Source organism: Capronia epimyces (genome assembly GCF_000585565.1).
Source record: "Capronia epimyces CBS 606.96 chromosome Unknown aczIQ-supercont1.4, whole genome shotgun sequence".
NCBI lineage: Eukaryota > Fungi > Ascomycota > Eurotiomycetes > Chaetothyriales > Herpotrichiellaceae > Capronia > Capronia epimyces.
Window position 1 is genome coordinate 3,173,601 of NW_006912907.1, and position 13,703 is coordinate 3,187,303.

Here is a 13,703-nt window from a genome sequence, read left to right on the forward strand (position 1 = left end):
GAAAAATCAGGTGTCACTCAATCAATACCGATCCCATCAGCCCATCGCTCATGCTCCAGCTCCAGCTCCGGCTCCGGCAGTACAGAGTACACATAATCTCGAACAATAACAATGCTCTCCTGAACCCCCAGCTGCACTACACCATGATTCCGAACAACGCCATGCTCTGCCACTGCTTGCCCGGCATCCAGTGCGGGAGAGGGTCGCCCCATCATCATCGCTGAACGCCGGAACTCCGCACCGGCTCGACTCCTTGTATGGCCCGTAAGCCTGCTGCTCCCTCTATACCGACGCCAAGCCCTCGACCCCGTCTCGGTGACTCCCAGTCGTGCATGCGTCTTTGTAGATCTGGGTCGCTCTCCTCACCGATGAATGTCCAGTTCTCTTCAATCTCGCCCCCATCATCCGCATCGCCTGCCGCGCTCGCCGACGCCCCGGGGCCTGTTGGTCGAGGCTTGATCAAAGACCGGGCGTACTCGAGGTCCCGATAGATGGCCTGGATGGCCGTCTGCACCCCGTTCTCCTGCACCCACCAGTTAGCAAGAGACCAAGGCTGTGGATAGACCACCGGCAATGCATCGCAAAGAGTCTGGTCTCACCTTCCGGATTTGCTCGCCGAGCAATCGTGCCTTGACAATCATTCGCTCGGAATGCGTGGCTTCCCACAACGCCCGCGAGAACAAGCTGACGTTGACCTTCTTCAGGCATATACCCACCCCCAAATCCTCCACGCGTGATCCAAAGAAAAATTGGTCGCCAAAGAATGGTTTGATCACCGTTGGCACACCAGCCCGTAAGCTGGCCCCCGTGGTCCCCGCCCCGCCGTGGTGGACCGCCGCATCCATTTGCCGAAACAACCAGTCATGTGGTGCAGACTTGATCTGGAGGATCTCCATCGGCAGCGGGACTTCCGTCTTGATCGCCGCAGGATCTCCCAGTCGGTCGCTCCAGCCCTTGGACAGGATGCATCGCACATCTGCCTTCATCACCGAATCAACCACGGTTTTCGTGAGGGCCGCAGGATCCGACACCACAATCGACCCGAAGCCGATGTACACCAGCTTCTTCTGGTCATCCCGAGCTTTCTTGATGAATGCCGTGAGTTCCTCGGGCGGCTGCCAGTCATGGGCTTCGTCCAAGAACCAGTATCCAGTCACTCGAACCCAATCGCTGTAGTCCAACGGCGGTACCACCACATGAGGCGAGAAGTTGTACAGGAAGGGCACCTTGTTGGGTTGCATCTTGTCCAAGTTGGTACTGCGCAGTGCCAGTTCTTTCTTGCGCCACCGATTGACCTGTCCGGCAATCGCCTTCCAGAACACATTGTCAAACATGACGTACGAGTAGTAATTGTAAGCGCCACCAATCTTGTGCTCGGGTACGGCGAATGCGTGGGGATAGGCTCGTGTCCGAGTCCACGGCATGGTGAAGGCTCGGAAATATGGAATACCCAGGGCCTCTGCGATATGGATGCCTGCCATCGCACTCGGCGATTCGATCAGCAGGTCACTGTCTTGACACGCATGCCACGCTGACGTGAGCAGCTGATCGATCCAGCTGCGGAACTTGGCTGATGCCTCTCGTAGAAACGAGTATGTGAACATGCCGTTCTCGACGCAAATCCTCATCAATTCTGCCGGGTCGCCGTCCACCGGCCGAAAGTCGATGCCGTGCTTCTGCACCCAGGGGCCAAACTCGGCGTGCGTCGCAATTCGGGGTCGGTGTCCTTCAGCCAACAGCCCTTTGCACAGAGCAATGTAGGGTTGCACATCCCCTCGAGAGCCGATTGTGAGACATGTAATTCGCATCGGCGCAGTCGGGCGGAAGTTGATGATGGATGCACGAGGGTCGTCAAACGGAACAGCTGAAACTTCATCATGGCTGTAAATCGTTTCGGCCGTGTCAGGCAGCACCAGCTGAGGCTCACCGCCCGAGTTGCGCCGGGCTTCTTGAAGCATGCGGTGCTCCTGTTTAGCAATCTCGGCATCGTCCTCATCGTGCTGCCCAAGTACCCCAGACTCTGCCATATATCGGACAGTTTCCAAGCTGTGTAAAAGTGTGATCGTGCAGTCATCACGATGCTCTGCGGAACTGAACTCGAAAAACAGCTCTTCATATCCGCGAATGACGAGGACCAGGCCATGATAACCGAAGCGAAATCCCTTTTCCTTGTCCACATTCTCAATGTCCTTCAATGGCAGTACAAGCTTGGTGCGTGTACCGGGCAGCAGACTCCGGAAGCAAAATTTCCGGTTACTGATGTAGATCTTGCCATACAAGGGGAGCACGCGGTGTAGAAAGCCAAAGTACGTGGCCTGCAGTTTCTCAGTGGGAGGGAGAGCAAAATGCGCACGAAACCGATCCCCGTGGCCCACATTGGCTTCTTCGTCTTCCGGGTCGATACCTCTGTCGTCAGGAACGATTCCTTCGTTTTCACCGTAGTGCTTCCTATGCCCGGCCCACATGCCCGACACCTTTTCCAAATAGGACATGGACTCCTCCGCCAATAACTTCCTCATAGAAACGGATCGGTTTTTGAGATAGTAGGCAAAAGCACCTGCTCGCTGGAGGGGGTAGGACCCTGCTTTCACTAGATCCTGAAGCGACGGTGGCGGGTCATCCTTGAAAGGTTTTTTGCCGTTGTCGGACTCTGAGAACACGACTTCGTTGTGTGTCGTTTCTCGAACATCCCTAGGATATGATCCGGTTGCATCAGCTGTCCCCCGCATTGCCATAGGCGATGAAGTCTCCCGTTGTGGTGAACTAGAAAGAATTGTCCCACCGTCCGACGATTTTCGCGTAGGTTCCGTCGACATAGAAGCCAAAGTCTCCATTCGAACGACAGCATGAGGATGAAACACATCACTGCGCGTCAAGATCTGGCTAGCAGACATTTGTGCTTCCACTCTGGGCGACAATGGTGCCGTCGACGAATCTGTCTCTTTGTCGACGGACTGCACATATGAATCTTCAGATTCATGATGCCTTGCAAGTGGCGATCTATTCTTTCGTCTGGATGTGCTCGCGTCCAGTCGAGAGGTGCTTCCGCTTCTGCGTCCCCGTTCAAAGCTGGCTCGACCATAATCACCACTGGAACGGGAGGGGCTGTTTCCTCTACTAGAGCCTCCACTCCTCCTTGGAGACATTCTGCCATCACCGCCAACATGAAAGGGTAACAGTGTTGCTCTGATATTGTCCTTAAGAGGCGGAGTTGAATGAGATCTAGGGCTCCTGGGCTCGCCGTCAGACGGTTGACGAGGGAGAGCGTATCTGCTCATGGGACTAGATGCATCCTCCGCTCGTCTTGTCGGCGAGAAGACATCTGCAGATGTCCTTCTTGGAGGGGCTTCGGTGAGCAACTCTCCTAAGACGTGGAGGACATCTTGACCAAAGCTGAAGAATGAGAAGAAATACTGCGCATAGTTAGAAACTGTCAGTGCAGCTTCAAGGGGGGGTTACTTGCCTCGTCGATAGCATAAGAGTCTTCGCTTTCAATCACCCTTATCTTGACTGTTTCCGCGAAGTCGACAACGGGACTGTCCTCGAAGTCAATGATGTTGTCCACTGGAAGAGATATCTTTACACTATCTCCATCGTTGTGGGAGCGAAAGATGGTTTTCTGCAACGCCTGCACCCATTCTTTCGCGCTTGAAGGGCTGTCTGCACGGAAATGGTACGTGCGATGATCCGTTATCACGGAAAAGTCTCTGCTTTCTTTTGGTTTACCCCTTTCTGTCGAGAGAGTGGCAGAGATCCCATACGTAAGATCGATGTTTCCCGAAGGGAAATAGAGATTGGAAGGGTCAGAGTAATATGAGAAGACGTCTCCTTTCAATGAGAACCAGTATCGTTTATACTTTGAAGTTGACCGACCTTTCTTTGCGAGGTACCCATTCTTAGCGACAGTGTGGGACTTCTTTGGGAGGTAGGCGTAAAAGCAGATGTGCTGTTGGGTGATATACAAATATCCCTGCAGCAGTACACTCTGTAGCAGCCAGCATGGATATTCCGCCACAACAGTTTCCGGTTGTTCAAATCCAAAGATCTCCATCAACCTGGCAGCTAGAAGTGTCTGAGGTGAAGACTCGGCCCTCTTTCTTGGCCGCTTGCCTTCTGTGCTTGATGGCACCTGCACATCGGCATCGACACTCTCTTGGAATTCCGCTTTGGCAGTGAGTATTCTGCTCAGGATGGGAGCATCCCGCGGATTACTCCTGGAAGATCTTGATGTTCCGTCGCTTTCAGGACTGGGACTCTGTAGGGGAGGCTGGTCCTTGTCCTTCCGTTTCAAAGCTCTTGCGGACAGCCTGGGTAGAGGTTGTGCCAGACGGGACCCCGATAATCGCTTACTTGTATGGTCACTTGATGCGTCCGTCTCTTTCGCTGCCACATCTTGTACATGGTCTGAAGTGGCCGGGTACAGTTTGTCCGCCGCAGGTGTTTGCTCCTCCGCGACAATCTCATCTTCGCTCTCGCTCGAATCATTGAATCTCGAGTTAAAATCTGTGCGTGACCCAGCTGCCGCTATCATGGAAAATATGGACTGATTCATGTATGCAGCCGGAGTATTTTTGCCTCTGCTTGGGGCAGTCACATCATCTTGAGCATCGGGTCCTAGACGAAGGCGAGGGGGAAGGCGAGAGGAGGACAGTCGGTTGAGGTTTGGATTTCGTTTCTGAAGTTTGCGGCCGCCGCCCTTCTTGGGCGGAGTATCAAGGGTCGCCATGTTGAAGTTCCAGCTTTCTTGTCGCTATGTGAATGCGAGGATGGCGTTTGCACGTTGATTGTGGTTAAACGGACCTTTTTAGTTGAAGCGTGATCCGTGGTCCGCAATGCATCTGGCTCACAGGACGAAAGCGGAGTCGGTTGATGTCGACCGCAGGAGTCACAGGCTCAGCAACGTTGGCTCACCTGACGGAGGGATGGCTTTGTCGAGGAAGACGAACCCGCAAGCCAGAAAGATAGGTCAATTGTAGGCCCGACATTATGAGGCGCTCTGTCCTAGACAGTCAAAGATCCTTCAAGAGGTGCCGAGGCGGGATTGGCCATGCCTGGCCTTTCTTGTGCAGTGCCTTGGAAATGGAGCGTGTAGTGTCTCAACGCACCGAGATGCATTCGTACCGACAAGGGGAAGATGAAGGCATCGCCGTGGGACATCCATCATAGGCGCATGTGCCTTGTGCTTAGGCAGATGCCGCTCTACCGGCAAGTCTAGGCGAGTTTCGGCTGGACATTCCACTCGTCATCAGGGTACTGTATTTATTTATTATTATTTATTTGCCTGCTGCACAAACCGTAATAGGTGAAGATTTAGATTCATGGTACATCTATCGTTAGTATTTGTCTCATCTCCATCGTCTGCAAATTCAAGGCGCCGCTGTCCTGTGCCGGAGCTTTGGCTCTTTGTACCAGGCGTGCCCGTTTTCTCCTGGCACGCACCCCAATCATGTTTTCGCATTGTTACGAGCGCTGGCCTCCGCGGTCAATTTCAAGGCAGCAGGAGCATCATACTTGGGCATGTAAAGTTCAACCAACTGGAGATAGGGAGCTTTTGAAAAGTTCTCGTCTTGGAACAGGGCATCGACTTCGTCCTTCGTCCTCACTTGGTAGGTCTTGTATGTCCCTTCTTGGGCCCCAAAGGCGGCAGGGAGATCTTTGTATCTCCAATTCTGGATGTCATTATACCCGGCGTCCATTCCGTGAATGAAACGCTCAATTGTGTAGCCGTCGTTGCAGACGATGAAGATGATGGGATTGAGCTTATGCCGGATCATTGTGCTGAGTTCTTGCGCCGTGAGTTGGAAGCTTCCATCACCGGTGAAGAGAATGGTCCGATGCTTGCCACCAAGTTCTCGGGCAGCTAGTGCCACACCCTGGCACGAACCTGTGGCGTACCCAATACTTCCCCACAGAATCTGACTAATATTTGTCACATTCTTTGGGAACCGGGCATTGAAGATGCCATAGTTTGATGTTCCGGTCTCGGTAAGCACGATATCGCCTTCTTGCAGCCACTGGCCCATGCGAGGCCAAAACCAACCGTGCGTGACGGCAGGGTCGCTTGCGTCTTCAGCCTGGGGTATCAGGTTCTGAGGAGGTGTTGGTCCTGGCTCAATATTGAGTTTGGGCAGTCTGTCGATGAGTTTGCGGAGAACGCCCTTCATGCCAATCCCAGGGTATTCTGAGTGACGAACCCGTATGTAGGTGCTGTGAAAGTCGATGGTTCTGAGCTGCGAAGTCCTGTACGTGAACCCTGCCGTGTTGAAATCCGACTTGACACTGCCAATGGTCAGGAGTAGATCGGCACTTTCAACACGCTCTTGCACTCCAGGGTTCGAGCCATCGCCGGCGTATACACCACCAAAGGTGGGTAGGGTCTCGTCGACGGCACCTTTGCCCATGGGTGCCACAAAGACCGGAAGCCCGGATTTCTCGATGAACTTGCGTGTTTCGTCCAAGACTCGGTGGCGAATGGCACAGCTATCGACCAAGATGACTGCGTTCTTTGCCTGGGTAAGGTACCTCAGCACGACATCAACCACATAATCCTCCTTCTCCGGGTCATTTGAGTGAGGGCTGAGATCAATCTTGGTTTTCAGTCTTTCACCTTCCACCTTCTTCCTGACAATATCTGTAGGCAGTGTAATATAGACCGGTCTGCTTTGAACGTAGCATTCGCGGAGTGCATGATCAATCTGGGCAGGAATGTCTCGAGGGTCGCTTAGTTTGGCGACGTCCACAGCAAGCCGAGAGGCGATATCGGCAAACACCTGGAAGTTGCCATTGCCAAGGGTGTGGTGAAGCAGCATTCCATTAGCTTGGGAGATAGTGCTCGGGGTTCCGACGATGTGGACGACAGGCACAAATTCAGCGTAGCTACCACAAGTCAGCCGTCCTGTCCAGCGGATGAGAACAAACAAGAGTCACTCACGATCCCGCAATGGCGTTGGGAAGGGACAGCTCGCCCACGCCGAAGGTGGTTATGACCGCTGAGATCCCTTTGATGCGAGCGTAGCCATCTGCTGCATAGCCCGCATTGAGCTCGTTGCAATTGCCCACCCACTTGAGACCACAATCTGAAAGGTAGTCGAGAGCAACCAAGTTGAAATCTCCGGGTAGGCCGTGGACCGAATCGATCCCTATCTGCTTAAGTCTGGTAAAGAGGTAAGTAACAGCATCGACAGGCTCTCTGAGCTCTGCCGTGCGGATGTCGAGTTGAGTAGCCATGTTGGGGCGGGGGGTGCGAGTCTACAGTAACGGAGGAGACGGAACAAGTGAGACAGTTGCAGCAAGAACTTAAATACACTCACAGCACCTACTTAACGTCATCAGGATGCAGCGGAGTCGGCGGAGGGCCCAGGCGTAAGGAAGGGCGAGCGATATGGATAGAACTACGAAGCTCAAGCTACTACACGCATAGCATGCCACGAGCGGTAGGTGAGCGGCGCACCGACCGAGTGCAGGCGTGGTGTGATGGTGGAGGTCCAGACACTCTAGACTGCCCTATACAGGCTTGCTACGTAGGTACTTGTTATTTTGCCGCTGAGCGAAATGTTGTACCATAGTACGAAGGTACGTACCTAGAGTTTAGGTGCCTGACTGAGATAATGCAAGCTAAACAATCCAATCCTATCCGCATAGATGCCCTTTACACATTACCATCTGACGCTGGGGAGGATGTGCTCTGTGCCGGGCATATACCTAGGTACCTAGTACCTATTAGCTGCCTAAGGTATGGTGCCGACCCTTATCTTATCCTACTTTATCGGCGATGACGGGGTTCAGCCTGCGCTCTCGCTACGCGCTTATTCCAGGCTGCCTATTGGATTCTCCAGCCACAAGCATGGAACATCCTCGTGGTTGAACATTGTGTGTATCCGTACTTCTCCACGCTGTTGCAGGCCCTTCATGTGCTGACTTGACTGTGTCAACACCCTCACCGTTGCTCCATCCGATCACTTCGACACGAGAGAAGCTAACATTGCGCGCCCTTGTCTCCCACGTCCTCCAATTGCTGCGACACCTCTCCTCTTCCACCCTCTACAATCCTGCACCCGTTCCAAGGGTTCGTTGCCAACGCTGTTTACAATCATGCGCATTTGATCAACCGGTTTGGCAAAAAGACTTGCCGTTGCCCTCGGTGTACAGCAAGGGCTCGAGTTTGTCTAGAATCGACGTCGCTCGACCCATACGGAGACACCGTTGAAGAAGTTGGGTGATGTACAAAGATATGTTGGCTTTCAGTGCTGGCTTGGGACACCTTTATTACCACCCAGCGTGTTAAAGCCAGCGACTGCAGCACCGTTCTCCTAAATGATATTCGGCGCCGGGGAACATGGTCTCTAACAGAGAAGTTATGGATAGCCAGCGTCCACAATATATCCCCGGGCCTCCTCCGCCTCCAGGGCAGGGAAATCTAACTCACCTTCCTCCGCCTCCGCCCCGACCGTATCCACAGTCAACACTTCCGCCTCCGCCTCCAGGCCCGCATCCCTCAGCATTGCCCTTAGGGACGGTGTTTGGATTACCAGGAGCAGGATGGCAACAACCATGGGGAAGAGCTGGCATGGGTCAAGGTCTACCGCCTCCACCGCCCCCAATCAGTCAGAGTCAATCACAAAATCAGCATTTACCCTACGGAATGCGACAAGCATCACACATGAATCTCCCACCTCCGCCTCCTCAGAACGACAAACCGATCTTGTCTGCCACATTCATTCCAACCGGTGACTCTTTCGGCCCTGGAGTAGGGATTCCTCCGCTCGATGACTATTCCTCTTACTCCCGGTATGAGGCCCAATTCGCCTCCGAGCCCTCGCTGCCCCACACCGACCAGAGATATTCAGACGGGACGACCAATTCGCATAGTTATTCTTACCCGAATCCCTCTCAGCCGAATCCAGATATTGCGAACCGAGAATCTCGTGCCGCTTCAGCGTCTTCCACCCGACCGTCTTTCACCATCCCGGTGCGGGACGTGAACGAACCGCTTTCTCCAGGACCTCCCACTGCTATACTCCAAAACCCACAAGGGAGCAGTGAGCACAATCGGCAGCGGGCGTATAGCGCTGCCGTTACAAGTGGAAGTGCCAACGATATCGGATCACAATGGCCCTTAGACCGCGTACTTTTATGGCTAGCCACGAATGGCTTCTCGAATGACTGGCAGGAGACATTCCGGATTCTCAGGTTACAAGGCTCGGAATTTCTCGATCTCGGACGTGGACCTAATGGCCGCGGGAACTTGGGCATGTTGCACCACACCATTTACCCACAGCTGGCCAAGGTCTGTTCTAGCAGTAGCACTGGCTGGGATCAAGCCCGTGAGCGTGACGAAGGAAAGAGACTGCGGAAACTCATATCGCGCCTCGTGGAGCAGGGTGGTGAAGGACCGTCCAGCGCCGGGCATGGTCATCGCAGACGCGAATCTGGCATCCTTCCAAGTGCCTCAACAGAAGGTACCCTAGAGAATTCACCTCACCTACCGAGATCTGAATTCAGTACTACCCCTGGCACCGCTGGTCCAGAAGGAAGTCCAGGTAAACAAATGCCCGCGCAATTCCCTACTGGCGTAGGGCCGCGCAATTCCCAGTCGAGAAGCAGTACAATGCCAGTTCTGAGTAAACACAGCAGCAGTTCTTCGACTCCTAGCGACCCCAAACCTCCAGACAGCCTGCATAGCGGTAGCCGTGCGGAGTACTCGCGGAATGTCCTCACCGGTATCAACAACCGCGGCCGCCACAGTCCCAACATGTCCGGCGACGCAACTTCCGGCTTGGTAGCGAAGGGATTCGAAGCCTCTCCCAATGCCAGCCCCGGTCTTGGAACTGCAGTGCCGGCATCATCTGCTAGCTCCACCTCTCTTACACACCGACCTGAACACAGCAAAAGCAACAGCACCGATTCTATGCTCAAAATAACTGGCTATTCGCGTTCTAATAACAATGTACAGGCCGGTCCAGAAAGCGGCAGAAACAATACGGACGGCTCCTTCCCGGGACGTTACTACGCAGATCGCCGCGATGCACAGGAAATGCCGAGACCGTCGCCTGTCGAAACTCATCGAACCTGGAGCAACGAATATGCACCGGGACCGGGAGGAAAGGACCAGAGCAAAGGTTTTTTGAGCAAGTTTATGAGAAAGCGTCATGAGCACAATCAACCACATCCAGATGATCATGCTCTAGAATCGCCCACGAGCCCAGGATCCTTCCGGTTATTTTCGAAGCCGAGTGCAAATGGCAGCGAATCGACTTTACCACCCCAGCGGCCTGCCTCAACGAGTGTGGCGAGTGAAGATGACAGGCCACTCCCGCTCCGGCGGACCCCATCTGTCTCCAGGAGGTATATCTTCGTAACCCCCGATGGCTGGAACTACCGACTTGTCGATGTCACCGAGGTGGACAGCGCGATTGCCTTGCGGAGCCTCATATGCATCGAACTAGGGATACCGGACGCCGAGTATGCACACCTCTTTGTTACGGAACCCGGCCAAACCGAACACGAAAACCCGCTGTCGGACAATATGCTCGTCGCTGTTCGCAGTCGAACCGATAACTCGGGCAGTTTGAAGTTGTATGTCCAAAGTCCAACTCTGTCTGCAGTTTCGGGCCCTACTGGGCAATCCACAGGGCTCGGGGTATTGTTCAACCACGGAATCCAATCTGATGGAAATTCACGGGGAGCACCTATGGTCAAATCCAACTCAACTGGAGGAGGCGTGATTTCATCATCAGGGGTAGAACAACCGAGGGCAGAGACAGACCTGCTTCAAAAGCAAGAAGAGTATCGACGACAGACAGAGGCCAAGCACAGGGCATACCTAGACTCTCGCCGAGCACAGAAGGAACAAAGCTCCACATACAATGGCAGCGGTATTCGTGGAAGTACCGTCATAGATTTTGATACTCCCCGCCTGTCTCCGTTCGAAGACAAAAAGGTTGACAACCTTGTCCCTGTGCGCCGACCACCAACCGCGCCATCTGAGTCCAGCACTTTGACCAAGGTCAACTCCTTGAGGGCCAAAGGCTCGGGCAATAGATCCTCCCTGGATGCCTTAAAGCGAATTTCTGACCCGATTGCCGAAGAAAACTCAGACCGCGGGAAGAGGAAGACCGACGCCGGTCCTATCGCATCGGGCGGGATCGGTGCGGCTCTCGCAAACGTGGGCAGAATGGCTGGTGCTCCTGCTGCCGTCGGTAGTCAGGGCTTCCCCTCTGAGAGAAATCGAGTCACACCAGCGGCTGACTTGAATCACAGAGGCGGCAATTCAGGTAAGACACATGGCCCTGGTTTTGTGGGAGGCAAGGGTCATTTGCTGTCCAAGATTTCTAACCATGAAGAAGGGATTGATATGTCACAATACGACATTCGATCACGGAACATCGCGCGAGACGACGAGCGACGTTACTCGCGGTCTCCAAGTACCAGTCCCTCGACGGAGAAGGCCCCTCGACCCGGACTTCAAACTAGAAAGTCTTATGGCCCAGATTATGATTTCAAGGAGACACATGTAAAATTCGCGCCGTCGCCGATTCCAATGAAGACGGAGGATTCAGATGATGATTCGGACGATGGTCTCTTTGCCATTCCATTGGCGAATAAGTCCATACCCAAGAGCGAGGGCCAAAGCAATAGCACAAAAGACCAAAGACCGGCCTTGACTGTGGATACAGACCAGAATGTGGGAAAGAATGTTCGGTTCAAGTCGCCAGGCTCAGCCAGCGAAGTTTCGGGCATTCCCAACACGGGAGACGATAGTGCGACAGCCAGTGGAGACGGTTATGAGCGCAGTCTCTCGGAGGGCAGTTTCAGTGGCTCCGCACAGTCTCCAGACGACCGCATGGGCAGAAGGGACTCGTTCGTGAGTGATATCTGGGCGAATCGACCGGCCGTGGAGAATGTCGTCCATCATCTCGACGAATTCTTCCCAGGCGTCGATCTCGACAAACCGTATCTTGAAGAAAAGGGCGACAACAATTCACCACTGAAGTCGGCCGACTATGACCCTCTGGAGAGCTTGCGGGCGGCTCGATCAGGCGATCTGACCTTTGGGACGGGAGGGCTAGATCTCGATTTCAACCGCAAGAGCGAGTCAGATACACTCGGTTCGGATGAATCCACCCTGAAAGCGAAAGACCGAGACAAGGTGGCGAGTGTCGCCCAAAGGCAGGTAGGGAAGGCGTCAGGCGGCATCGCGCGGATGAAATCCATTCGTGAAGTGGCTCAAAAACGCAACGACATCAAGCGAGGGCCGTCGGTTGCAGTACGGGCCGAACAGGCCAACGCTGGTAGCATTGTGCGGCGGAAGAGCACCAAAATGTTTGGGGCCAACATCGTGCAAATCAAGCCCAAGCCAGGCAGCCGTCTTTCGACTTTGGATCCCATCCCACAGGAAGACGTGCCTTCTGAAGACATGCCGAAGCGTCAGGCGACGTTCAAGATCATCCGGGGTCAACTGATCGGGAAAGGGACCTATGGCCGTGTGTACCTTGGCATGAACGCGACAACTGGTGAATTCCTGGCGGTCAAACAAGTCGAGGTCAACCAGAAGGCTGCCGGACAGGACAAAGATCGCATCAAGGAGATGGTGGCTGCGTTGGACCAGGAAATCGACACCATGCAACACCTGGAACATCCCAACATTGTCCAGTACCTCGGTTGTGAACGTAAAGAGTTCTCGATCAGCATCTACCTCGAGTATATTCCCGGTGGCTCCATCGGCAGTTGTCTTCGCAAACACGGCAAGTTTGAGGAGGCGGTTGTTCGATCACTCACCCGACAGACGCTGGAAGGGTTGGCTTATCTGCACCATGAGGGCATCCTCCACCGGGACTTGAAAGCGGATAATATCCTTTTGGACTTGGACGGGACCTGCAAGATCTCCGACTTTGGCATCTCGAAGAAGTCGGACAATATCTACGGCAACGACGTGACCAACAGCATGCAAGGGTCTGTTTTTTGGATGGCCCCTGAAGTGGTGCGCTCTCAAGGACAAGGCTACAGTGCCAAAGTGGACATCTGGTCCCTCGGGTGTGTAGTCTTGGAGATGTTTGCAGGGAAAAGACCGTGGAGTCGCGAAGAGGCCATTGGCGCCATCTTCAAGCTGGGAAGCCTGAGTCAAGCTCCACCTATCCCGGAAGATGTCCAGACGACTGCTACTGTGGACGGATTGAATTTTATGTACGACTGTTTCCAAGTGTAAGTGCAATTGACCCCTATCCCTCAGGCGCCCGTGGCCGTTGGTTTGTTGGTGCTAATGCAGATTCGCAGCAACCCGACCGATCGACCAACCGCCGACACCCTCCTTCGACACTCGACATTCTGTGTCCCCGACCCCTACTATAACTTCTACGACACCACGTTGGCGGCCAAGTTGAGGAACGTTGACGGGTCAGGACTTGGTGGGTGACGGGGATGAAGCCGATTTGTTTTCCACTTTATAATTTATACATTTCGCGGCTCTGTTTTCTCTCGCTCATGAAGAGACGGCGACCGTCGGCCTGGCGAGAGGGGACATGGTGTTGACATCTAGGGAGGCTTGCTACTTGGTTTTCTTTGCATTTCCGAGCCAGCGGGAAGTTCAGGGGGGAAGGTTAGGATTTGACACATGGGTGAAAAAGCGATGGAGTTCTCTTGGATACGAGCAGAGCAGGAGATCCTTGATTGTGGAGTGGGGTTTGTTGTTCATTGGTATGGTACAC

General features: G+C 53.9%; 3 protein-coding genes across 3 annotated transcripts; 1 reads left to right on the top strand and 2 right to left on the bottom strand.

Annotated features, from left to right (window-relative positions):
* Positions 1-214: 214 nt before the first annotated feature.
* Positions 215-4,726, bottom strand: A1O3_05794 (sterol 3beta-glucosyltransferase; the record flags this gene model as incomplete). The annotated part of the gene is made up of 3 exons (XM_007735914.1): positions 215-523; positions 600-3,430; positions 3,460-4,726. The coding sequence occupies 3 exons, from the start codon at positions 4,724-4,726 to the stop codon at positions 215-217; spliced, it is 4,407 nt and encodes a 1,468-aa protein (XP_007734104.1).
* Positions 4,727-5,444: 718 nt separating this feature from the next.
* A1O3_05795 (pyruvate decarboxylase) lies at positions 5,445-7,227 on the bottom strand (the record flags this gene model as incomplete). The annotated part of the gene is made up of 2 exons (XM_007735915.1): positions 5,445-6,876; positions 6,932-7,227. 2 exons carry the CDS (start codon positions 7,225-7,227, stop codon positions 5,445-5,447), a joined length of 1,728 nt encoding a protein of 575 aa, XP_007734105.1.
* A 1,414-nt stretch (positions 7,228-8,641) lies between these two features.
* A1O3_05796 (STE/STE11/BCK1 protein kinase) lies at positions 8,642-13,411 on the top strand (the record flags this gene model as incomplete). Its single annotated transcript, XM_007735916.1, has 2 exons — positions 8,642-13,200; positions 13,273-13,411. The coding sequence occupies 2 exons, from the start codon at positions 8,642-8,644 to the stop codon at positions 13,409-13,411; spliced, it is 4,698 nt and encodes a 1,565-aa protein (XP_007734106.1).
* Between the last annotated feature and the right edge of the window lie 292 nt (positions 13,412-13,703).